We start from the raw sequence: 27,359 nt of genomic DNA on the forward strand, positions 1-27,359 counted from the left end.
CATCAGAAAATTACCAAACCAGCAACAAATATTACATTTTGTCAAATTTTATTTTATTTCATACAGTAGATATTTATTACTTTACTTTGTATTAATGTGTTACCCAGAATCCCAGTAAAACGCATTAAAGTTTATGCCTGTAATGGTATAATTGTGGGAAAAAATTTAAAGGGCGTGAGTATGTTTCTGAGGCATTTTGTATAATCGTAGTAAATTAGTTCATTAATCAGTATTGTTCTTTAGATATCATCACTTTCTGAATATAAAAGATGATCTATTAACTATTAAGTAATCATTATTTAGTGATTATTAACTTAATCTTACAAAAATAATCTCAACCCCCCTAAAAAAAATATAGTACTTAATCTCAAATCTAGAACCTTTTCAGTAGCTTGTTGTCAAATTAGGACCAGCTTTTCTGTTTGAAGAAAATTTATGAAAGCCCCGTTTTAATAAAGCCATCAATTATTTAATGGACAGTTGCAACTTTATGCTTCCCTTTCGCTGTCGTACAAGAACGCAGTATTCAACTCTTATCGGACGTGTGTGGAGAATCATCCACACGTCACATGAGAGCAAACGTCTGTCTTCGTTTGTCATTATTCAACCTTGAGGAAAACAGATAGGAAGGAAAGATAGAGCGATGAAAGAAAAGTTTTAAAAAAAAAGAAAGTCTTTCATTTTCTTTCCTAATTGGTCTCCCGCTGCTGGTCCAAGAGGAAGTGGAGCTTCCACACCTCCACCCGTAGTGGACGCCTGGAGTCTGGCCCCGTCCCCGGAGCTTTGGAGGAGTGTGAAGTGCCAGCTTCAATCCCAGTAATCTCAATCCCGCGCTCCGCGGTCGTTTCTCCTCCGCGGCGGTGTGAATGAGCCGGGCATGGCCGCCCTCCTGGTTCGCATTATCTGCCCACCTGTTAATATGAGACCTTTGACCTGACGGAGAGGAAGAGATGTTGTCAGAAGACAGCGAGTCTGTCCTAATGAGACGACGTCCAGTCGATGTGTCATTTGGTTTCATTCACAAAACGAACAGCAGCTTGAACAAACCAGCATGCACATACTAACAAATGACTTTTGTTTGTATTTTCACAAACAGAATGAAATTGTTTTTTAGCAGAGCCCTGCGACCTCTGTTTAAAAAAAATGTTTTAAATACTTTTATTCCTCACAATAAATTGGTTCAATTCAAATTCAAACATACCTCATTGATCCCACAGGAAAATTAAATGTTATTGTAACTCATAGTAATTCAAATTCTTCAAAGAGTCCTTGTACACAGTGATGGCTGTTGGCAGGAATGATCTCCTGTAGCGGCCTATGTTACAGCAAATTTGAAGAAGCCTCTGACTGAAGACACTCTGTTTTTCTAGCACACTCATCTCATCTCACTGCCATTCAAAGTAAAAGAATAATGTATACATTTTTAACGACAAAAAAAAATGTCTTCACAAGATTATGTAAAATTTTATTGTTAATTATATTTTGTAAAGAGCATTAAATCTTTGTCTCCCAGTAATTTATTGTTTTCTGCAAAAAAAAAAAAAAAAGAAAGAAATATCACATGGGTTCCACGTTAGCAGAAATGTAAGTTTTGTGGGTTTTTTTAAGAACTTCAGAAATTGACGTAGTGCTGATTATGTTTTCATCTGACGCAGTTTGTAGTTAGCTTAGGCTAATGCTGACATGTTGATTCTGTTCTTCAAGCGCTTTTAATCATGATTTATACCTGATTTTAAGTTGAAACATTATGAGACCAAAACACCCTAAAGTAATTCGATTGATTGATTGGTTTATTTTAAATGTTTCACATCATTTAGTTATCGTCGTTTCCTCTTGCTCCATTTCTCCCTCCCACAGCAACACAGAGCAAACTTTCATGCCCACACATATATCCTCATATCAACCCCACCCGATACATCTCTGACACATGTGAAGCAGACTTCTACAGCAAATTGATTATTTGCATGTAGCCTAGCGCTCTCTCTGTGGCCTGCTGCACAGATGTATGGATGGATGTATTTCTTCCACAGAGAGAGAGAGAGAATCAAAGAGCTGGAGCAGCAGGAGCCGTCTTTCAGAATGACAGAGAAGTCAAAAGCCGGGATTTTACTTGAACTGTGCCGAAGCAGCTGACACTTTATGAGGTTTTGCCGCAAAAGCTGAGATACAAAATGAATTTTTTAAAAAAAATTCCTACCTAAGTGCGCTGCTTTCTGAATATTTTAAAACTAATTTCTGGTCGCTGCATGGGAATTTGTTCAACTTCAAAGCAGAATATTCTGTGACATCATATGTGTTGCTCTGTGTTGTTTCATTTTGAAGACAAAGTTCTACATTTGGATCAATTTTATTTATAGGTTCAGCCATAAAAGTTATGAATTGGCCCCTGATCATCCAATACACGACTGCTCTTCTCCCAGCCTTGTTAATCGCTGTAGTGGTCATAAGGACAGATTAGCTTCCAAACAAACGTCCTTTCGACAGCAGCTCTGAGATGATTTCCTGTTCCTGGTTGCTAGGAGACAGACTCGTTTGCTACAACTTGATCAGTCCGAGTGTGGACCAGATTACAAAGAACCATGTAGAGTTAAAGCTGTAAAGACTTAACACCTAATGCATAACGATTATCTTAACTAAGGTAAGGTGAGCTAATGTAAGCTAATGTAAGATAATCTAAGATAATGTAAGATAAGATAAGCTAATGTAAGATGAGCAAAGATAAAGTAAGCTAAGCTAATGTAAACCAAGTTAAGCTAAGACTTTCAATTCAATAAAAAAAATTGAAAAAATTTATCACAAAAGAAAATTTTATGTTGATATAACTCACATTAACCAATTTTCCATCAGTTGTAGGTGCTGATGGCTGTGGACAGGAAAGATCACCTGTAGCAGTCTTTGTTACAGTGGTTTTGTAAAAGCATCTGACTGAAGACCCTCTGTTCTTGTATAGCAGTCTCATGAAGAAGATGCTCAGTGTTGGCCGCAATGTTATTGATTTTATGGCAAATCCTCCTTTGCACAACAATCTCCAGAGGAATACAAAGAAGTCTAAGAGATACGTCGATAAAAAGTTGCTTTCCAAGTTATTTCTGTCTTATTTCCAGTGTACTGAGATATTTGCTCTAGAAACTGTGCTGGAATGACTTGGTGAGATTTTGTGTTTCTGCAGCGTCGGTCTGTCACATGCATATCATAAAACGCTCTGAAGTTAGTTCTGCAAAGTGGAAAAAAAAAGTTCACAGGGTGTCAATGCGTCTGTAAAAGCGCCGTAAGTGTCAGAAAAGCAATCAGATTTCTCGGCGAAATACTTTCAGGAATGCCAGCTGACAACGAGATTCGCTTTGAACCAATATCGGCTTTCCACTCCTTGGATGTCTGATGACGGGATCGGGCCTCGGATGACCTGTAAAGACTTTTATAAATGAGTTCAATGGGATTTTTTGTGGCTCTTGACAGTTTAACGGAGCATCAGATCTTCGCGCACAGACTTTCGGCAGGTCCACATATTGTTCGTCGGAGAATAAAAAGAGATGAAAAGGGGATGTGGCAAGAGGTTGAGGACACGAGTATATCCCCTCTTGGAGGACGTTCAAGAGACGTCCTATCAAAGCCGCTTTCCTTCCGTCTATAAATACCAGCTCGCTGAATAATATCCCCCCCAACCTCCTGCTGCGGGTATCGAGATCTGTTTAACACATGAGAGGCTCAGGAGATAACTCGGTGGGCTATACATTATGCATCGCGCAACTCCAGATGAAAAGAGCGGCGTATTAATCCAGCGACTGGCCTGACATTTAAAGACGTGTCCATCAAAAATATGACACCTAACTCTCCTAATTTATTGCGCTAAATATGTCTTAGCGTGTTGTATCACTGGGAATCAGGGTTGAAAACAGCTCATAATAAATTATCAAATTTTAGTGGCTGTAGTATGGGGTGGCAAAAGGGACAAGATTGTAAAGTAGTCACATTAGGCCGCACCTGTGACAGAGTTCAGCTAATTAAAAAGGTTTGCTTGACTGCCATTCAACCCAAACAGCAGGTTATGCAGCAGGCTAATGCAACGGCAGCAGAGCAAACTTTACAAACAGGACTCGGAGAGTTTGAGAAAAATAAGGACTATGGTCCATTTCAGTGGCAAAAGTTGGAAAATCTAGAAAAAGTAGGGATGCATAATAGATCGTCAGTAGCAGCCTGTTAATAGTTTTTTTTTAATGGGGACTATTAAGTATTTTCCAGTCACAAGGTAATTTTATAGCACAATCCAATAACTGTTTCCTTCATTTGTCATAAAAAAATGCTGGATATATTAAATGTGACTAACAAGAAATTGGAACTGGGCCTCTGTTTCTTTAAGAAACTTCTGTTCTCTCTGAAACTCCGCCTTCAGGAAATCATCACAACATGGCTCCTCTGTTAACCTCTTAATAGAGGTTAACCTCCTCTTAACCTCTTAACAACTTCCTTTACTGGCGTTGCATTGAGAAGTAGCTCCTATAATGAGCTCAGCTGATGTGCAGTTCCATCAGGTGTTTGCTAATTGCTGCTGGCTAGTCTGAAGGAGCTGAGTGGAAGAGTCGAGAGGAGAGGGATGCTCTGTGGGGCAGAAGCTCAAAAGGTTGGAAAGTGCAGCTCTGAGGAGGAGCTTCGTCTTTGAAGGCGGGGCTAGATATATCCAGGCTTTTTGTACAGTTGAATGGTTGCCATGGAGACTAAAGGATTTCTCAAACATGCATGATATAATCAAGGCAACACTCCAGGTATGTTTTTGATGAGGGAATAACATTATAACATGAAGTAAAGATAAAAATAAGTAAATTTTACGTAAAAAAATTGACTTTTATCTGTTTTGGCCTACTATGTAAGGAGGGCAGATCGATTCAAAAATATCAGTATCAATAATACTGAATTGATAACAATTCAGTATTAGTATCGGATCGATAATAGAGTGGTAAGATTGATACTTTAGTTTCCGATACACCCTTTCAATTTTGTTTTATTTTTGTATTTGTCAACTCTATCTCAAAAAGAATTTTGTTTCCGATTTGATCTCAATGATATTTTCCACTTTGCTTATTTCTGAAAAATACACACAAATCATGTTTATATTCTATTAAAGTATTTCATAAGCATTTATAAACTTTATTCAAATTCTGTCCTAGGTTTGAACAGAATACTTCAAAGAAAAAACAACTAAAACAGCTGAAGGTCAGAAGTTTGATGATATACCAAACTTAAATAGAAAGTATCGGTATCGGCAACACAAGCCCTTTATTGGATCAATACCGAAATATGAAGCATGGCACACCTCTAGTAATAACCAGTGTTTATTTTTATCTTGCTGCCATTTGTGTGTTGCGAGGGGAGGTTGGCAAAATTGATACACGATCTCGTAGAAAAATAATTTACAACTACAATATCATATATATATTGATATTGGCTCAAATTTTCATGGTGGTGCATCCTTTATAAAAAGCCTGTGAATCCTAAAGAATTCTGTAACAGGAAACCATCAGGCTTAAACAGCTTGTTGGGGGATTATTGTAGAGACAAAACTTCAACAGATTTTATTCCAGCTGTGTCAAAGTCCTTACTTCTTTTCCTCGTCTCCTTTTTTTCAGAAGAGGAGAGGTAAAGTGAGGAGAAGGGAAGAGAGGGGGGAGCGCAGCACTCCCTCCTTCGCTCAGAGATGCAGAGAGCAGAACTTGTGCCAGTGAGCCGGGCTTTGAAAGTGAAACGTAAGAATGGCAGATCACAGAGGCCAGAGAAAAATGATATTCTCCTCGTTGCGACTCCCCCTGCTAGGGACTTTGTTGTGGGGGCTTCTGCTTTTAACTGGAACCAGGTTCTGTGTTGCTGCGGCATCCCGCACGGTGCATACGGGCAAGCTCCGTCGTTTCTCTGCTCTCTGAAGCGCGGGGACGGCGTGTTGAAACTGATGACCGTCAATAAAGACCCGGGGTCTCCAGGTAGGGGCTTCTCACCTGAGCTGACAGGTGGAAACCAAGGACGCTCAGAAAGCAGAGGAGTTTCCTGTTTGTATTCGGTCCTCTTAGAAACAGAAGCGGATAGCTGTATGTTTTGCTCCAAAACAAAAGACAATATGTTCAAAAACTTGTACTTTACAGCACTATGGATGCTACAGGTTTATTAAAGAAGCATTATTATGTATTTTCCTAACACATAGTGCCATTCTATAGCACAATGAAGTAACTGTTACCTTCAAATAAATGTGACTTCATAATTTCAAATTGGGTCTCTGTCGCTTTAAGAAACTCCTGCTCTTTCTGAAACTCCGCCTTCAGGAAGTCATGGCAACACTGCTCCTCTGTTAACCCCTTAACAACATTTTCACCAGTGTTGCACTGAGAAGTAGCTCATATAAGTAGCGCTGCAGCTCCACCAGGTGTTTGCTAATTGCTGCTGGCTAGTCTGAAGGAGCGGAGTGGGGGAGGAGCTTGGAATCTGCAGTTCTGAGAAGGAGCTGCAACTCGAGGGCAGAGCTAGGTCCACCCAGGTGTTTTGCACAGTTGAATGGTTGCCATGGAGATTAAAGGATTTCTCAAACATGCATGAAAGAATCAGGGCAACGCTCCATGGATGTTTTTAATGAGTGAATAACACTATAACATGATGTAAAACTCAAATAAAAGTTGATTTTAAATGATACTGCTCCTTTAAGAACCCATTCAGACCCGGTCCTGGTACTTACATTGAAGGGTTCAAGTGCCTAGTGTGTCCCAATTCTCTGGAGTAATTTTTTGCCCCGCCCTCTTTACCCCCTTGAGCCACACTTCAGCTAAAGCCTGCATCCAAGCGGATTTTGGCGAGTTGCATTACCCATAATTCACGGCTGCATGTGTCGTCTTAAATTAAAAGTCGGCAACATGGCAACCTTCACCGAGCAAAAAGTGTCTGTCGCGAAAATATTGTAAGTTTTCAAATGTAAAGTTTTGAGATCATTTTTGTTTCACTCTACTGTTCATGAATGAAAACTATTGCATTTTGTTATGTTTTCAAAAAGTCGTAGCAAAACACATTTGCACAGCCAAATATCTCCTGAAATTACTTTTGGAAAGCAAAAATACGTCTGCTGTAGGTGTGGGCGACATGGACTTAAAGTTTTATCAGCATATTTTGTGGTAATATTCCGATAATAATAAAGGTGACGATAAGAACTGTTTATTAAACATCTTCTAAACAACTGTGTAGCTGTGCCTCCATGGTAGAGCAATCATAGTCCCACAAACGCAAATACTCATTTTTAATATGCTTCTATGTGACACCAGTCATATAAAGAAGTCTTATTTGTGTCACTAAACTGCACACGTTTAATTGTATTTTCAAATGTATTGGTACTATTATTGAACAAACCTTGGAGAAAATAGTAAAAACAACAATCCTGACAATATGAACAGTTTGGGAGGATTTTAAACATCATCAATAGGAATTTATTGTGACAACGACAAATCTAAATTCATATTATTAAAAAAGGTTATCACGATAAATGAAAAAATTTATACGATAAATGCCCGTCCTTACCACACTGTACTGCCACCTTCTTAAAATCCTTACGGCAGTTATTACTATTTCACTTAGACCTGCCATTTTGGATTTCTATGAAGTAATCCGTACTGTCCCAATCCTCCAATTTTTACATGCTTGTAACCTGCACACTTATGTGTACTTCGACTGAGTGCACACTTTATAGAGGGGCGTAGGGCGTAATGGGAGTATTGTAATCGAGTCTTCGTCTGCAGGGCAGCCATGTTGGATTCTAATCCACCCCAACTTTCCACGCAGTCAAAATCTCGTCTTCAGGACAGCAACCTACTTCCTGAGAGTATAAATCTGTCATCACTGCCCTGATCTTTCTTTTTGTATCTTCCTAAAAAAAAGTCTTTAACAGCAGGAGGATTTTCAACCTGCTTTTCTGCTGGTTGTTCTGTGCACTTTTATCAGATTTGCGAGGAAGGAAATCTAAAACAGGAGTAAAATTTGATTTACGGCACGTTCTAAATCTGTCAGAGCTTTATGTGTTTACCAAAGGACTTCAAACTCCAGGGGTTAGTACAGAACTGATAGCCTATTACATGTCTGACTGGAAATAAGTTCATTTTTATGCAGTCAGGCTGTTTTATTTTCTCATTTTCACCAATAGAACAATATTCTGTTGTGCACTTGTACTAAGGAAAACTCAGATAGAAACATCTTGGTCTGGATGTTTTCCATTAGTAAGAAAAGATGAAAATCACATTATCAAATATATTCTCATCTCATCAGTGTGAGACACACACACACACACACACACACACACACACCCACACACACACACACACACACCCACACACCCCGGAGCAGCTATAGCTTTTTTACACAAGAGACAATAAAAAAAGAATAACCAGGACGACTTGATGCGATCAGACAACCAGTGTTTGCCAATAGCTGTGTTGCGACTCTGGTGTTTTGGATTAGACTTCTTAACAAGACTCCTTCTTGATTTTCCTGCAGCAATGACATATGGCGTAGAGGATAAAAGTTAGAAACTTCATCTTATAAAAGAATTCCTCTACACGCACACACACAAACTCAAACTACACAACCTAAAATGTTTCTCATTTGCGATCTGATACGCCTTGTGTTTTCGCAGATTTGACACCCTGTCGAATTGAGCTATAAAAAAAAAAGCATCACGTTAATGCAGCGCCCTGTTCCATTCGCGTTTTGCCTTTTGGGTTTTCTGTTTCAGGTGAGGAGCAAACCAGAAGGCCTCGGGGATTGAGACGGCGTCTGTGGGAAGGTCGGCGAAGCTTCGACCGCGTCTTTTAGGAATTAAACGACTTTTAATAGAAATTGGAGGCATAGATCTCATTTTAGCTGATTCAAACGCATGCAAAAAACATATGTATGCACATGCCCGCCCTCTCAAAGCCAGCTGGTATACAGAAAAGACCAGTTTGTCCAGTTCTTTTTGGGGGGTGGGAGGGGAATGAGAGCTTAGCCTTCAGTCTAAATCAAAAACAAATCCTCCCACAGCCAGATTCCAACATCAAAGGGGCAGATTGTACAAAAATCCCTTTTAAGGCCAAGTTAGTGGTGGGTGGATGGTGTTGAGTTAATGCATAGAAAATTTATATATTTACCTTTCTTTTTTATTATTATCATTAAAGCTGAAATTCTGCTAAGACTTCTCACTGACAGGACGATGGTGCTGACACAGTTAGTCAGAAAACGCACTACTATGGGTCTTCGCTCAGACAAAAAATCTACCACACTTAAAAACTGCTCAACTTTAACTCCCCTTTTACGTATTTGAGTTAAGTGTAATTGTCTGCCAATTTTTTTTTGTTTACATAATTTTCCACTAAACATCTAGCTAGCTAGCTAGCTTACTGGCTAGTAGTCTATCTCGCTAGACGGCTAGCTAGCTGTGTTGTTAGCTTGCTAGTAGTCTAGCTAGCTAGACAGCTAGCTGGCTGGGTTAATAGATTATTAGTGTAAGATTAGCGTCTGTTAATGTCCTAAAATTTATAGCGCTATACGAATTTGATGAATTATTATGATTATTATTGTTGTTAAAAGTTCGTCCCTTCATTTAACACTACGTTACCCATGATGCATCCATTTGTTTTATAGTTTCAATCTCATGTAGCTGAGCAAATTCCTTTCTGTGCTTCGGTGTGACTCTGTGACATAAAAACAGCATCCACGGACCAGGAATGACCATATGCTATCAATCATTTGCTAACCAAGTGTGCATGAGACGTGTGTACGTTTTTATTATGCAAGTATACCTTCTCCCGACCAAAATTTGTGTTCACGTCAGTAATTAGCCCAGGGGGTGACATTGTCCTTGTGTTTTTCCTGGCTCCCGATAGTGGAAGGGCTTACTTAAAATTATATCTCAAACATATTCTTATTGTAAAGATGAAATTTGCCATTCATTTCACTTTTGTCCTGTGTATTTTTATTGCATTTAACTGATAGTTCATGTTTAGTGGTATGGTGCCCTCTAGGGGATTTTCTGTAGAATGTCATTTTTCATACTGCATCTATGTGTAGCCGTAGTTTGCCTGTAAGGTTATTAATAATAATAGTAGTAGTAATAATAATGATGATGATAGTAGTTATTTCTAAATTCAAAATGTTAATTGTGGATTTGTTGAGACATTCAAGTAGTTCCAGCTGAGAGGGAAAAATAGCGCGAGCTTATTTAGTCAAAATCAGTTTGAATCTAAAGAAAGGCCTATTCTAAATTGACTAAAGACATCAAAATTAAGTAAATCACATGTATTGTGACTATTTACACTACTTATAGTGTACTATCACTATTTAGCACTAGAAATAAAATACACTCACAACTTTCAAGTTTTACTAGCAAAAAGCCTCTCCAGCTCCATTTGAACCTGTTTAAATCCTTCACTTCAAGACATTAAATAATCCAAAACACACACAGAGCATAAAATTAACACGTGACGTGCAGCTGCTTCCCTTCACTGTTATGCATGTGGCAAATATTCTGGATCAATTTAAAACTCCTACCAATCTCAAGCTTCACTGCCATAAATTGTGCACAACGTGCATGTCCTCGTCTTGTTTCTTTTCTTTGTTTTTACTTCTTTCTCTCATCGTCTGAAGACTTTGTGCCTGACGTTGAGGTTCGCTTGGGAGGCTTCGTGTCCGCTCATCCACGCCCGAAATTTCAATCTCCAGTTTAACTTTCCTATGACTGAAGTGATTCGCTGACCCGTTTTCTAAATGATTGAGAAGTTGATTTTATTTCAATAACTCAGCTCACCAAATGAGACGCATTACAAATATTATTTGCACACAGATTGATGGGTTGCAAGGTTTTTTTCTGATTATCATGATAAATTTCTACTAATGAAAACATCATCGTTTAAGATTGGAATATTACATCGGACTAATGATGGGCTGAAAGAAAAGTATGTTTAGCACCTCCTTAAAGGTTTCTGTTTTCTAAACTTTCTTTTAATATGACCAAAGATCCTCATCGGAACATATATTCTAATTTACTGAAAATGGCTGCACCTTTAACAGTAAAATAAAAGTTCCAGCTGCTTAGTACAAAAGTGAATCTCACTTAGTTTATTTTAGGCACATGCTTGACCCGAACATAGAAAAGATATGAGGTTGAAGTGAATGAATTGAATTATTATTTTTCGAAGTATTTCTGAAGTTTAGAGTTCATTGGACAGGTTGTGTTTTCATACACCTATAAAACACAAAAAGTCACATTTATGCAACAAACCCAATCTGAAGGTAGGAATGAAATCTGGCTTGGATGGTAATTTTAAAAAGGCAGCATTAGCTGAAGTAAGTCAAACATCTTTTATTATTGTACTTTTCTTCTTGGTTTTCAACAAGCTAGTTCACCTCTGGTTTCTTGTCATGCCCAACTAACCTTTTTGTTGAAAACACGGGACTTGTAGTTCTGACTTGTGTGTGACGCATGACTCAGTCTGAAGAAATCAGGCTCCCTTTGCATAACTGAATCGGACAGAGTTCCATAATATTTACACCAAAGACACAAAATGAAACTGCTTCATACTGGCCAAAAGATCAAACTTTAAAAGAGTATGAAAGAAAACAGAAGGAGGAAAAGTGTTCAGGCTGTTCAGAAGTGAACGTTGCTGAGGAGCCCACAGACATCGCATTTTGATTTTCAAAACTTCACGCAGAAATAAATCCTTCATGTGAATCAAAATTTAACCTGGAGAAACAGTGAAGTAAGTCATAAAAGTCTGAAGTGCTGTGACTGCAGACTGTGAGTTTCCCTCTGATTTGTTTCCAGACATCATATGTTCCAAGTATCCATCAATCATCCACTATGTGACATTTCAGGCGCTGGTGTGATTTAAACACAGTGAGATACTGCAGGAGTAGCATGTTAATTAAAGTACAACCGTAGTATGTCGGAGAAAACTGGAAATGTTGGCCTTCGGGAGAAATTAATAATGCCCTTATGAAGAACCGAAATTAATTTACTTTGACAAAAAACATGGTGATGACTATAATCTTGATATAAAATACTAATAAAAAAGAAATACTTTCAAAACAAATAATAAAAACATTACCTACTATGGATTGAAACAGGCAAATAAAAACTCCAGTACATTAATCAGTAAACATGAAAAACAATAAATATCAAAATGAGCAAGTGGCTGTTGGAATATAAATAAGACATTTGGTTAATTTCAAAATTGTCAACTGTTTGGGGAAAAAATTACACCGTCATTGCCAAAGGTTCACATTCATTCACCTGAAAAACAAACAAAATTGTCAGAGAAACCAAAAATGAAACTGAAATGTTTCAGATGAATAAGTTTGCACCCATTTTGAGTGCTACTTTGTTAAACCGCCTCCTAGATTCATTTTCAGGAGTTAAAGCCAACATCAATGCAGTGCATGCTGCCTTTAGTGATTCAAATGTACCGGGAATCAAGTTTGGCTGCCATGTTATGATTTTCTTGATTTTTGGTCATAACCCTTTCACTAAAGCCAAAGTTTGCAGACAGGTTCTTATCAGATTGGTCCAGGAAGCAATATACAACCACGTAGTGTAATGTAATGTAAAAATATATATCATATCTTAATGTTTTTAGGTATCTGCTAGAAATACCTTATTATCAAAAAATTACTTCAGGAGAAGAAAATTAGACTTTTTGGAATGGCCTAGTCAAAGTTCAGTTCTACACCTGACAGGATGTCTGAGAGGCCACTTGTGGACTAGAGATGTCCTTACTGGAGTTTGACTCCAGTCCTTACTGGAGTTTGACTGGGGTCAAACTCCAGTCCTCAAGGGCCGCTGTCCTGCAGTTTTTAGATGTGCCACAGGTACAAAACGCTGGAATGAAATGGCTTAATTACCTCCTCCTTGTGTAGATCAGTTCTCCAGAGCCTTAATGACCTAATTATTCTATTCAGGTGAGGTGCATCAGAGGCACATCTAAAAGCTGCAGGACAGTGGCCCTCCAGGACTGGAGTTTGACACCTGTGGTCTAGTACATTTGAAGAAATTTCACAAGAGCCACTGGACTAATGTTACGAAGTCCGGATGTGGGATGCTAATCATTCAACCTTCCCACAAAGAAGGCTGAATGATTAAATGAAATTTGACATTATTTATCATGGCTTCATTTTTTTTTTTAAACACAAACTTGCTATTTTAACAGGGGCATACAAACTTGGATGGTAGAAATCATGTTCTTTTTCCTTTAAACCAGCTGAAAAGTGGCTCTCATGTCCCAGAAAACGTTCAGTTTAAATGTCGAACTATACAGAATGAAAACCGTGGCAGCCTTCGTCTATGTCAAAACAAGGTTAAGACTCGACTTTAGAGTAAAAACAAACATTCCCCAGTATCTGCGAGCCTTGTCCTTGCATTCTGACGTATTCAGTCTCGTAATAAACCCGGGGAGAGACGGCCAGTGAAGCTGGAAACCTCAGCAGGGCCGCATAACACCTTGACAATTCAACCCACATGTGCGGCGGTGTGCTGGGCCTCGGGGCAAGATGGCCTCAGCCGGGCCGGCATGTGGAAGAGGTTTTCCACTCAGCTGAACGCCCAGCACCCTCCACCGGGATCCCCGGCGCTCACCGCTATTATACCGCCGCGGCTTCAAGCGTCGCGAGCCAGCTGCGGATTAACACCATTTGCACCCCCTCTCTCCGCGTACAGGTAACCCCCACGCCTCCACGTGGAGGTCCACGCATTCCACGAACACGGAGTCCCGACAGGAGGCAGGCAAATATCTCAGGAAGGCTGGTTTTGTTGCCAACAATATTACTTTGGCGAAAAAAGAAAATTGAATTCAAACGCCGTAATGCAATAAGAAAGGGATAATCTAATTTGAGCTCAGCGCTGTTTTAAAATGCTTGAACAACTTCTTGAGGCGTTTTGTTTCGTCCTCAGAGAGCTGAGACACAGTGGCGTTGGTGTTTTTCTTCTTCTCACATCCTGCTATCGATCAATCGCGTATGGGTAGGGACCCTAAAAAAAAAACAGGCTCGCGATATCAAACTCAAGACATCTGTTTTATATGTACGTATACTCAGAATGTCTGTCAATCTGTCCTCTACTTGGCAAGATGCTCTCTCTCTTTCTATTTTTTTTATCTAACAAAGTTTTTTCATATTTTAGTTAAGTTACCATTTTCAGACTCATGAGTTGAGTTTTTGACCAAAGGTGTTCACATTGAAACCCTAGTTTTACGTAACTTCTGCAACGTACATTGATAATGAGGCATTAAACTCTTTATATATAAAGTTAAATGATTTATCCAAGGCACACGAACAATGGAGAGAGGAAAGCTACACAAAAAAGTCACATAAAGAAATTATTGGAATGGAAAGAATATAAGTTTCGTACGGAGATTGGAAAAGTATAGAATTGTTTTTACACATCTCAAATATTAGAAAAAAAAGGCTCTATTCATATTTCCTTCCCTCTTCCCTGTGTGAGTGGGAATAAAAATAGCAACAGGTATTTTGTTCCATATAACACAGCAGGAGTGTAACAGGTAAACCTTCTATGGATGCAAACTCGACTAAAAACCCATCTGTTTAGGATTGTATTTGAAACGTAATCAATTACAAATTTATTGATGACTTAATGTCGCGTTTTGATTGTTGATTCTATGTTGCATTGTGTTTCTGTGTTTGATATGATGTAAAGCTCTTTGAAATGCCTTGTTGCTGAAATGTGCTATACAAATAAAATTTGATTGATTGATTGATTGAAAGAAAGAAACAAAGTTGTTTTTTTTTAGAGTGCTGACAAGCAGCTCAGCTGATGTGGAGCTGGAGTGGGTGGAGCCAGTCGGTGGGTGGAGGGGTGAGAGTGGGAGGTGTTGGGGCAGTTGGGGAGAGGGGTCTGCCCTCTGACATGACCCCGTCACATGAGAGGTGAGCCAACACGTACTGTGGGCCCATTAAACAGCTCGACGCCAGGTAAGAGACTGATTCCATCCGCCTTGTTTCGTACGCTGATGACACTGTGTGCTCTTTATTTGACCTCCAAACCGGGCAACAACGTACAACCGTTTTGTTTTAGCACAAATTTCATCAAGATGGGCAGAAGTTTTTCAATTGGCAAAAATAAAAGCTATGAAAAAGACATCAGGAAGGTGTCAGGGCCTGAGAGTGGTTAGGGAATCTGAGAAAAGCAAATAATAATAATAATAATAAATGGTGTAAATCTTTATGTTGGTGGTTGTAGTTTAGTACAGAGAATGTCAACACTTTCCAGAAGTTCAACTGAACATTGTTCTCCCAGCAGCCATTCAGTCGCTCTAAATGAGCGGCACCTTTCACGGGCGGCAAACAGAGGCCGACATTCAGCACAACAAAACAGACCAGGCCACGAGGCTGCAGGCAGAGAACTGGGGAAGATGGCAGTTTTAAACCACAAACCAAAAACTGTACTGGTTTTCATGGAGTATACAGCCAGACATAGTTGAATAGTTTTAATCAGATTGTTTTTTTCACATCTTAAACAAAATCATTGCTTCATCGAAACTTAGAATGTAACAAAAATATTGAGTTTTCTAACGGATATAGATGTTTTGTATTTTAAGAGCAGACTAAAGGGTGTGAACTATATATGGATTATATACACAGGTCTATTTATTGTTAATCTGCCACACAGATGCTGGATGGCATTTTGAGTTTTCATCAGTACTGCACTGCCCTCAAGTGGTCATAGCTGGAAACTGCACTCTAAAAGACTTGTGATGGAAACAGTTCTTCTCCTTCACAGTGTTTTCTAACTCTGGTCTTTGTCCATTATAGCCTGGTAGGCGTCAATTCAGATGAAGTATCTCTTCAGCATGGTCCAAGTTAGAGAAATTTACTGTTTAACTGTGGATCACCTGGTTTTTTAAAGCCTTTTACATGCAGACACTAATTTAAGTTGATTACATTTTCTCTTTAAAAAAATAAAATAAATGTAATACATTTATGTTTTTAACTTCCAGATTTAATTTAAAACTGATTTGTTCCAGGGTCATTTAAAACAATGATTTCTCCAAAACAGTTTTGGAGTGGTGTAGATTTATAGCTGAAAATCTACAAATTCAGTCATTTTTGATTCAAGTTTTGGAACAAAATATAATCTATTCATAAAATCCACCTAGAAAGAATTGCAATGCATCTTTAACTCTTTTAAAAGTGTGATTATTGCTTTCTAACTTTTGTTTTATTCCATGCACTCTAGAAAATGTAACAAAAACTTGTAATTTTTTTCTACAAGATAATTTAATTCTAAATGCAATTTATTGTGAGATGTGTTAGATTTCTACTATTTGAATCCTTTACTATAGCAAATAAAGGGCCTCTTTGTTATGCGCAGTCGTTGGTCATTTACGTCGCTCTGCAGAACTACAGCGTCATTGCTTCAAAACAGGGTAGCATGATTACAGATTAAACATTTTGAATGTTCTTTGGCATCTTTAGCAATTAGCACAGTTAGTGTCACTGACAGCAGACTGTGTGGGTATTATATGAATAGATTGTAGACTTTCAAATAACTTTAAGAGAAACATTTCTTAATCCAACATGCTCTATCATGACGGATTAAAGAGGTCAACTTTGCTGTTCTATGTTCAACTTCCTGTTTGTTGAAGTCTAGCTGTTTGTTGTTTTTCTGTTTTCTTTACACTGGGTTCCCGTCTATTTGTGGTTCAGTATTCACAGATGCACTTATTTGTGTAGTTTTCTGTGGAACATCGGTCCAGACCAGGGGTGCCCAAACTTTTTGAGGCCACGATCGACTTTTTCTCTCACCAGCCGGCTGAGATCTACCTCATGACACGAACACATAAAAATGGTAAATGAAACTCTATTGACTTATTTTATATGCAAATATACACCAGTTATAGCAGAAATAAGAAAGTGATAGAAGACCTAACGCAGTTTCTTCTGGGAGCAGGTTACTGGTTTCTCAGTCACAAGCTGGTTGCAAACCTGAGGCCAGCAGGTGTCAGTCAGTTATGGTAGATCTGAACTTTGGTTTGATGACGTCAATATGAGAAGCTACAGACTGATAGGAGGAACCAAAGAGCTCTGTAAAGGTAAAGGCAAATCTACTGAAGTTGGGATATAATTCATTTAATTTCACATAATTATTGCGGTAGAAGCAATAATTTGTTTGTTAAAACTTAAATATATTGATGTTTGTTGTGAATGACGTACACTCACAAACGAGGTAATGAGCCCAAGTTTGTCGTTTATTGAACGTTTAGAAACTACAGCGGTTGTAATGCGCCACAGCAAAGGTAAACAAAAGTAAAATAACCACTCCTACCTTTTTACTCTCGCTCTCTCCCTTCGTCGTTAAGCACACCCGTTGCCGTGGCAGCTGCCTGCGCCCTGCAAGCCGAGCAAAGATTATGTCAAAAACATAACATTCAGTCCGTTACTATATCAGGTTTCCAGTCAGTTGGTCTTTGAGTCGCCTTGTTTTTCTTAATGAAACCGAAACGCACTGAATTGCACAACACCGTGTTGAAACAATAATTACTGAGATGATTAATTTTAACATTTTTTGTTGATTTAAAAAAAAATTATTATTCTTTAATGAAGCTACAAACGTTTAGGATCTTAGTGAATATTTTGATAAGCGTGTCAGAAGAGGAAGTGCTGGTCTCAGGCAGCGTCCAGTTTGTCACCTACTGCCGAGATTGACTCAAAACCTTCCCTCGGCGTATTGAGCACGCCTGGTCCAGAGTATTGCCAGAAAGCTAGTCTCTTGGTGCTGATTTGATGTATCCGTAAGAGCGGAGCTAAGGAAGACTATGGATGTTACCTTCTGTGGTTGTGCTAATCAGGGCTGTTCAAGTGTGAAACTGGTTACCAGCTAATTTCTCAGTGAACTGAACCTACACACTAACTGCTAAGTACAATTTAAATACACATATCAAATATAATGTAACCTTTTATCCAGTTCTTTATTTGTAAATCTGTTAGTTAGTAACTACAATGTCAATGAAAATTAGCTTTACCATTTAAGCGTCATCACTTGAAGGAAGAATGGTAGCACCTCTCATGTATTGTGGTCTGACATCAACTAATACATATTGGTTATGTCACAAAAAAAACAGCTTTTATTTTGTTTCTTGTCATTAAATTACCTATTTTAAATAATATAGCCATGTTTTTTGGAGTTTTGGCACATATAGTTCCTGAACAAGTTTCACCAGACGTTGATAAAATGTTCAGTCATTGTTGATGGAAATAGTTCAATTATGTTTTTTTTTATGAATACATTGATTTGTATACCATCATCATTGTGGAAATTGAAATCTAAGTTGCTAGCAACTAAATAAATGCTAAAATCTGGGGTCCCTAAATCTGGGGTCCCTAAAAGCATGTTTTTATGCTTTTCGCTAATTGTCTCGCAAACTGGGCATCTAAAGTACTGGGATGCATTTTAGGAGCTGAAAAATGTCGCTTGAGGTTGGACCAGCTTGTGGAAAACCTTATTCTGAAATGTTTTACTTTGTTTTATTTAGAGACATACAGTGTTCCTAAAACCCTTGAAGTTTTCTGAGAACATTATTTAATTATAATCTCTGTGAAAGAGTGATCTTACAGAATATGAAATGCGGTAGATTTCACAGGACTTTTTGGAAAGAGCCAATGCTTTCTATGTCATGTACGCATTATACTCACTCCTGGCTTTTCTGTACCACAGATACACTGGAAATTGTTGGGTTTTTTAAGCTAGTTCCTGCATCAGTGACTCATCTAAGCCTGGGTTGATTTAACACAACAACTTCAAATGGGCTAAAAGTGACTCATGTTTAACATTTAGACTAACAAGGACTGTGGTCAGTGTGTCAATGTTGAATATAGTAGCTAGCACTAGCTTGTGCTAGCTACTTACAGCTAATGGCATCTTTGTGAACATCGTTATAATGCATCATTTTTAGCATTTCTTATTTCATCCTGAGGCTCATTCTAGTCTCTTCTCTGACCAAACACTTTGTCACAGTTTCTGGATCAGTGTTTGGTTGGAACGTCTTTCCAAAACAACATAAACCCCTGATTTAGATGGGGGTGAGGGGAATTAACCCAGCAGTTTTGCCGTGCAAACTTTCTATGTAATCGTCCTGGGTTTGCGTTAACAGGAAAGCAGGATTATTTTTGAGAGACAAAGCTTTAGATATGTCAAGAATAACCAATGGGCTTTCTGTGCTTGCTGCAGGCGGTACACATGTTACGAGTCTGGCAGGAGGGAAGGAGTTCTACTAAGTGAGGATGTGCAACTGTCATCAGTGAGTAAGGCGCACCAAAACTACAAGCTCTCTACCTACTGCATGATAAAATACTGAGGTGTCGGCAGGGCCCAGAGTCATACTTTTTATGTAACAAATTGCTTTTTAAAAATGTGGACTGCATGTGTGGTTTGTCCCGAGAGTTTCTTTATAGTTTTAATAAGCAAATAACATTTTAGTTTTATCCAACTAAAGTTTCTTGGTAAGTTCAAACTCGTCTCATGTTTAAAAAACAAACAAAAAAAAACAAAAATGGTTGTTTGACATGTTAAATGTTTTGACAGCAAGTATAATTCGGCATCTGCTATTCAAATCATTTAGCTATGTCTTTAAGCTAATTTGAGTAAAAATTCAGGGCAAATGGTAATAAATAGATGGTAGAATACTAATTTTTTTTTTTTAATGGAAGCAAACCATTGAAAAAGTTGCAAAGAAACTCAGCGCGTCCACGGTTACATTTACTCTTCTTTCTTATTTTACTCACATGCTTACATTCTATAGGACTCGTTGATAAATAAGCCAATATAACGGTGGCGAAAATTTCCCAACTTTTAAAATAGTCCCAAAGGTATCAAGTCATCTACATTCACACACAATTGTGTCCCATGGTTAATCAGTAGGGTTTGATGTAAAGTCGGCCCACCTTTTGGAGCTATAGTTGTTCTGTGGGAATACTTTGATCAAGGTTTAGGAGTGGGCTTAATTAAGTACATTCTTAAGTATATTCTTTTCTCCTGTGTAGTGAACATACTAAGAATGTTTAGGTATATACGCTAAATTGCCTATGAACCATTAAATTCAGGTTTTGCAACCACAACATGACCACACAGTATAAAAACACACACTCAATATGTTCAGACACTGATGCTAGTTGAGTTGGCTCGGTTAATAATCTCCACTCTGATAGAGTCCTATAAGATGCGGTCAGGACTCAATCAGGCAAGTCAAGTCAAGATCTCTTGGCACGATGAAGCCTTTAGTTGTTTTGGAACTAGAGCAGCGCAAAGCCTGAATCAGAAAAATAACGCCTCGCCCTTTTTACCAAAACTTTACACTTGACACGATGCAATCAGGCAGGTGTTGTTGTCCGGGCAACTGCAAAACTCGTTCGTTGGGCTGCCAGATTTGTCCCTCCGGACAACATGTCTCCAATGTCCTAGAGTCCAACAGAAATGGGTTTATACCTTTTTATCTAACAATTTGCATTGCTATTGTCTCATGTAACACTGATAGTGTTTCCTTGACTCTTTCTAAGGACTGACGTTGAGCTAATCTGAAGGTTACAGGAAGTTTGGAAGACTGACTGTGCAGAAAGACCTCGTCATCTGGTGTCCCCCGCTCGGAGTTGAAGTTGCTCCAAATTGCTTCCAGGTTGTAGTAACATCACCTACAATTGGGATAGAATCTTTATGGACTGGAGTTTATACACGTGTGGTGGCAAAACCTGAATTTAATGGTTTACAGGCAATTTAGCGTATAAACCTAAACATTCTTAGTATGTTCACTGGAGAAAAGAATATACTTAAGCGTACCAAAATCTAGAATTGTAGCTATATTTACAACATTTTTGTAACAGAAATTTTATGAGTGCCATTTTGAAAGAAATTACTTAGTTAATTTTAGTTGAATTCAAATATGATTAACATTCAATTTAAAGTGAATTGACTTAATCATTCTGTGCTAAAATGGAAGGACTTCATGTTCACTAAGAAGAATTTAAATGTATTTGAATTTTTTGTGCTTATTTCATTCTACAATGATACATTTTGATGTTATTTCCAACAAATTTATAGTGTTTGAACTTGTATTAAAAATAAAATATATTCTAAATACATTAAATCTATTTCCATAACACCTTATAAATACTTTAAACATTTATATATGAAGAGGGTCATTTATTGAAACAATTTTATTATGCATCAAAAGCATATGTAGGTAACATACAAAAATACAATAATAATTTTTATGTATTTATGCTTTAATTTGGTTGAATTAAAGCATAAACTTGTGGTACTTTAAGTATACTTATAACTTTACAATAGACTTCTCATATATTCTAGAATATATCTTAAAATATATTTTAAATATCCCATCTGTCTTTCTATAAATACCACAGTTGATGCAATGAAACATGAATTTCAGAAACATGCAGCACATTTAAAATATACTTTAAAACAGATTCATTTTTTCACTCTGTAACCACTCTAGAATAGCCAACATAAAACTTGGGAAAAAAATATGAGTTTTTGACTACTATTTTTTACAAATAAAATTAAGTTTTAGTCTCTGTCTTTTCCAACTTCCTGGTACAGCTAGCTTCTCTGCGGTGCTAGCTTGTTAGCAAGAGAAGCTTTGGCTTCAGCAGAATTTTATTTTTGTAATTTTTTTAAAACATTTCATTTCTAACTCACCACCACCACAAACAACGTTTGCCTCCACCCGGCAGCTGGCCGCCGGGTTTCGGACGCCTCTTGTCCCCATCAGCACATTTCCAGTTTGTGTAAACACGGTACAAGCAGCGGTGGCGCCCGGGCGCCCATGTGGCTTTTCTCTCCCAGCGGGTTTCACAGCTCCTCTGTGAAAGTTCACCCTGAATGAGCCAAACGTAACGCGGACTGGCAAACAAAGGCACGGGAGGCTCAAATTAAAGCTGTGTGTTGCTCACACGTCAAAGGGGAAGGCGGAAGGCCAGCGGGGCCAGTTATTGATTGACTGAGCTGCACTCGCTGGTTGACGGGGAGCTTCGGTCTAAACCGGGATGTTGCAACGTCAGTCCTTCGTGGGCGCCGTGTGGGGCAAGAGGGAGGATTTTTGGTTATATTGCTCATTTGCGGTAAGTTTCGCTGTAGTTTTATTTGTATATCTTGCCTTTTTTAATTAGACTTAACATGCATTGTGCAGCCTTTACTCAGACAATGTCCCCGGAGATGAATATATTGGCTTAATCAGATAAAACATTCGCAATAACACAAAGGATCGTGTTGATCAGGTAAACTGCGAAAAATAAACAGCGATCATACAGAGTTGTATTTTTGCATGCAAAATCTGTTTAAGACCGTTTTTCTTTGAAATGATTGTACTAATTGTACAGTAAATAGCATGCACTGATTATGACTACATCTGGTGAAATGAACAAATTATCTCTTCATCATCATCACATACCTGTCAATGGGTGGGATATGTTAATCAATCAGTCGGTCAGTTAAGTTTATTTGTGTAGCACATTTAAGCAACAAGCCAGTTCAAAGTTTGTACATCATAAAAGCACACAAATAAAAAGTCCTAAAAACAACATAAAGTCAACAATTGAGAAACCAGTGACAAACATTACAGTTTGACGAACGCCAACACCAGAATCATCAACACACGTCAAAGATGTTGGACAATGTTCCATCTATCATAGTTCAAAGGCAACTCTGAACAGGTGGGGTTTTTTTTTAGCCTTGATTTAAAGTGAAATCTCAGTTGAATATTGTGTTGTCAGAGCTAATGCAATAGGTAGAAAATGATTTGAGCGAGTTCAACACAGAATCAGATTGTGACGACTAGACAATTCAGCCCAATTCCACAAACTTAAGCTATTGTGCGACGGACCAGTGGCATTGAGTGATCAAGGCTTACTGATGGGAGAGCAAAGAGTGTGCCACATCGTCTGACCCAACAGCAAGTAAACAAGTTATGTTACTGCTGGTTCTGACAGAACGATGTATGAAGTACACATCTGAGCTTCATGGGGTAACACAGCAGAAGACCCCTGATCGTAATGTTACGCCTCATTGGTGTGTGTTTCGAGCCGCGACGTTGTCTGTCTGGTGTTTTTCTCATACAGAGAAGTTCATTGTGCAGAGATGGCCATGGTATGCCTAACGGACTTTGAGGAGTACGCAAAGGAGCATCTTTCAAAGGCCACCTGGGATTATTACGCAGCCGGAGCGGATGAATGCTGCACCAGAGACGACAATCTGCTGGCTTACAAAAGGTACGCTGGACATAACACGTCATGTACGCACAGCTTTTGACTTATTTACTTATTTACATTGATGCAATATTTAAAATCTGTGTGGGCGTACATCTCTTACTAGTTTTAATATTGAGTTGTTGACCATTTAGAGACTCGTTTTTACGTGGACTTTGTGCTGTTTTGACTTCTCTGAGCAGTCTCTGTTAAGGGGAAGTTGTATAATAATTAACCTGTTGCTACATTTTAGCCAGACCCACTGTTAGGACAGAGGAACGTTTTTGGAAGTTGCTTTCCCTGTGGAACAAGGAATCGTGATTTTGTTTTTCCTATCATATGACTTGAGTCAAAATCTGATGTCGTGAGGAAAGAGCTGAGTCCAAAAATAAAGCTCTCAAATTAACAGTCTACCTACGATTGAGACATTTGGATCATACATGAAAAAACGAGAATGCGGATAAAACTGGCTACCAAGAGATTCTTCCAAAGACTTGCAGTGTCTGGAAAAAGGTGGTCTGGCGTCAGGATACCTCCTGGTCTCCACAGTTTGAAAGTTTTCCAGCCCCACTGGATGGAGATCTCTGGATTTTTTTGTTGAAGGGACTGTATGTTGACTTTGAAAAGGTTCTGGCTTGATAACCTGGGGTATGCCTGGGTCTCTCTCCTAGACTCGTTAACCCTAAAAAATATAATCTTGTATAAGTGGATGATCTCTGTGTGATCATCATTCTAGAGGTGAAACTGTCAACTTGTTAGGGCAAATGCACACGAATTTATACATAGATCAGTAGGCAACTTGGGGGGAAAGGCACAGATGTTTAAATGGATTTAAATCAGAGCTCATCAACAAGAGGAACCGACAATCTTCCGATTGCACGGTGATTACTCTGTGTTGCAATACTTTTATTGGAACATCACCAATAAAAGTATTGGTATTGTCCCAATACTTTTAGAAGTATCATTATATTCGTCTAGGCCTGTTTCATTTTTTTTTTTTAATGTATATAATTCTGTTGAAGCACATTTGACCAATGATTTTCATTGGTTAATTTCAGTAATAATAGATAAACTTCAGTAAGTTTTATCATAATTACTTTAGTCTTTTCTAGGTGTTTCAGTGACCATTGTGGGTTTTTAAATCATCCACAGAGGACTACCAGCAGTTTTGTCCATGTCTGTAAACACTATGGTTAAAAAGGTTTGGTGGTTTGATTTCAGACTTTTTAACAGTATTCTATGGATTTTCCGCCCCATTTTTTTTCTCCAAAAGAAGTCCTTTTTCTGTTCACACATTGTCATGTACCACTGTAACATCAGGGCCTTCCAAGCCTCCTTGAAGAGTTTTCCTTCTTAGAGAACCAATCAATCCCACTGAATTATTCATGTCTGTCCTCCAGGATCCGTTTGAGGCCTCGCATCCTCCGGGACGTGTCAGTAAGTGACACGTGCACCACGGTGCAGGGGACAGAAATAAGCTTTCCCGTCGGCATTGCGCCGACAGCCTTCCACTGCCTGGCCTGGCATGAAGGCGAGGTGGCTACAGCTCGCGGTGAGTCACGTTCGTCTCTGTGTGTCGTAATGAGCGAAAGTTTTATCCTCCTTTTGATGTCTTCAACTTTTACCTCCATAGAAAGTCTTTGTAATGCTTTTTTTTTTATTTCTACTTAATTTTTTTGCTTTGTACATCAGATACTCCGTCGTAAATTGAAGTTGCATTTTGGCCACACATTTGGAGGATCTCGGAGGAGAAATGACTAAAACATGAACTCGATTATGCACTGGAAGATTTACTAACGCTATAAAACACCAGCTAATGAGAGTAAAATAGTCAATGTCTTCCTTATTCCGAATGACAATGATCCTAAATCACGCCGCTGATGCAGAAAACACACATCTGAATAGAAAGCATAAGAGCTCGGACAGGGCTCATGCAGACGCCAAACCACAACATTGCTGAGGCCGGACCGAATCGCTTTGATAGATACCGAACGGGAGACTATTCAGCGAAACGCTCATTAAGAAAATCTGGAAAACTATTTGTGAACACAGCTGCCTTATGTAGTGAAATGTGTTTAGTCTGTTTAGTTATTCATATATTTAATCTCTTTTCATACGTGTTCAATTCTTAGGATTTCAGGTTTGGGTGGGGGGACTCTCTGTTCGACTCACTTCAGTTCAGTTTATTTATATCGCACCAACTGACAGCACATGTTGGCATTTTGTAGAAAAGTCAATGAAGTCCACTTCTCTTGTTGCAGAAATCCTTAATTCAGCAACAGCGGTAGTACTCAAACCGAACACTAGGGGGAAGTGTTGCAAGCTGAACCAGCAGCTTCACAAGAATCATTAATTCATTTATTCAAAGAATCAATCAGATACTCAATCTACCCCAATCTGTCTTTAATATGGCCACAAAAAATAATTCAAAGGGTTAGAGGGGGAATTATTAAGCAACGGTGCTAAATATTGATCCTAATTATAATTTTTCATCTACAGTACCTCGCAAAAGTAGTCATGCCCTTTGAATTTTTACATATTTTTTCCATTTAGAACCACAAACTTCATTGTTTGTGTGGGACATAATGTTTGCTGCAGGTTTTTATTGCTCCCTCTTAGCTTTGGACAGTCAGAGACTGACGTTTTGCTTATTCTTCTCTGAAGAATGGCTCAAGTTCAGTCGGACTGGATTGAGTCTGTGATGATCAGATTCAAAAAACGGAATCCAAAATTCTCCACGTTTGGTTGTGGGGATGAAGGACAGACTAGAACCAGAAGGCCTGAGTGATCTGTACAGTTGATACAATGACAACAGATCTCTAATGTATTTTGTTAACTTATACATAACTGAATAACTTAACAAAAGTATTTTAAAGTCTGTTCTCTGAGCCTAGGACTTTAAAACTGGAGTTATATGATCAATCTTCCTGACTTTTCTATTACCTGTGAACACACTATCTTAACTTAAGTTGTTATGGATATAGAAATGCTGGTTACACTTTCCAAATTTTAATTTGTAAAAATAAACATGAATACCATGTATTTATGTTCCTTTCAACAGACAGTGCTGTGCTACTTTCCCAAGCACTGTAAATGTGAATATTAAACCTTTGTACCTTTAACAGAAGTCCCACCATCACTGATCACACCAATGATTCCCCCCCCACACAGCCACCGAGGCTTTCAACACCTGCTACATCACCAGCACCTACTCCACCTGCTCAGTGGAGGAGATCGTTGCGGCGGCGCCCAGCGGCTACCGCTGGTTCCAGCTCTACGTGTACCGGGAGAGGAAGCTGTCCGAGCAGCTGGTGCACCGGGTGGAGGCGCTCGGCTACAAGGCCCTGGTCCTCACGGTCGACGTGCCCTACACGGGAAAGCGCCGCAACGACATCCGCAACCAGTTCAGGCTGCCGCCGCACCTCAAGGTCAAGAACTTTGAGGGAGTTTTCCAGGTAAGAGAATGGATCGGCACAGCAGGGGAGAGGATTTGGCGAGTTAGAAACTGTGCAACAGCTGTTGAGTCGCATATAAAAGGAGAAGGTTCAAGACGGACTGTTGTGCAACCCAAAGCCGCAGCATGTAGCATTTATAAAAAAATTTTTTTACGTATTTATTTTGTGGCAGCATAGTGTGAGACAGATGATCTATAAAAAAAATCAAGCTCCTCCATTTTCTCCCCATCCTACAATTTTAATCTGCAGAAAAGCACCACTTCTGGTCAAAAACAACCAATCAGAGCCAGGAGGAGGGTCTTAGTGCTGTCAATCACATTCGTGAACATGCCGCTAGATGGGCTAATGGTGAAATAAACAACTTTCCATTTCAGGAAAACTGTTTATCCAATGTGATTGGTAGCCATGTTAACTAGCATTAGCATGAGCACTGCCATTGGAAAGCTGTAGCATAGCAGAGAGCAACGGAGAGACTGTGAGCACATACACAAGCATGATTGCCAGCGCTACAACCCTCCTCCTGGCTCTGATTGGTTGTTTCTGATCAAGTAGTGTATTTCTACACTATAGTGGTGTATTTCTACTGGGAGCACAAAGGCAGAAGAACTTGAGTTTTTCATAGATTATATGTCTTATATTTTAACAACATTG

General features: G+C 38.8%; 1 protein-coding gene and 2 long non-coding RNA genes across 5 annotated transcripts in view; 2 read left to right on the forward strand and 1 right to left on the reverse strand.

Moving 5' to 3' along the window:
- LOC114147464 (uncharacterized) lies at positions 1–21,845 on the reverse strand. The gene is made up of 4 exons (XR_003596058.1): positions 21,706–21,845; positions 21,499–21,500; positions 17,327–17,391; positions 1–933 (listed from the first exon to the last, which is right to left on the reverse strand). It is a non-coding gene; the product is annotated as an uncharacterized LOC114147464 (long non-coding RNA).
- Positions 1,237–3,225, forward strand: LOC114147465 (uncharacterized). The gene is made up of 2 exons (XR_003596059.1): positions 1,237–2,638; positions 2,848–3,225. It is a non-coding gene; the product is annotated as an uncharacterized LOC114147465 (long non-coding RNA).
- Positions 19,229–27,359, forward strand: part of hao2 (hydroxyacid oxidase 2 (long chain)) — a 12,127-nt gene continuing 3,996 nt past the window's right edge. For 2 of the 3 annotated variants that reach the window (XM_028021896.1, XM_028021897.1), the window contains exons 1-4: positions 19,229–19,298; positions 23,128–23,277; positions 24,654–24,805; positions 26,425–26,708. In XM_028021896.1, coding sequence (XP_027877697.1) covers positions 19,282–19,298; positions 23,128–23,277; positions 24,654–24,805; positions 26,425–26,708 — 603 coding nt within the window. In that variant the 5' untranslated portion in view covers positions 19,229–19,281. Of the gene's footprint in view, positions 19,299–22,001; positions 22,132–23,127; positions 23,278–24,653; positions 24,806–26,424; positions 26,709–27,359 lie in introns of those variants that run through there. The other variant, XM_028021898.1, reaches the window with a different exon arrangement.

The sequence above is a fragment of the Xiphophorus couchianus genome, chromosome 7 (genome assembly GCF_001444195.1).
Source record: "Xiphophorus couchianus chromosome 7, X_couchianus-1.0, whole genome shotgun sequence".
In the NCBI taxonomy this organism is placed as follows: Eukaryota; Metazoa; Chordata; class Actinopteri; order Cyprinodontiformes; family Poeciliidae; genus Xiphophorus; species Xiphophorus couchianus.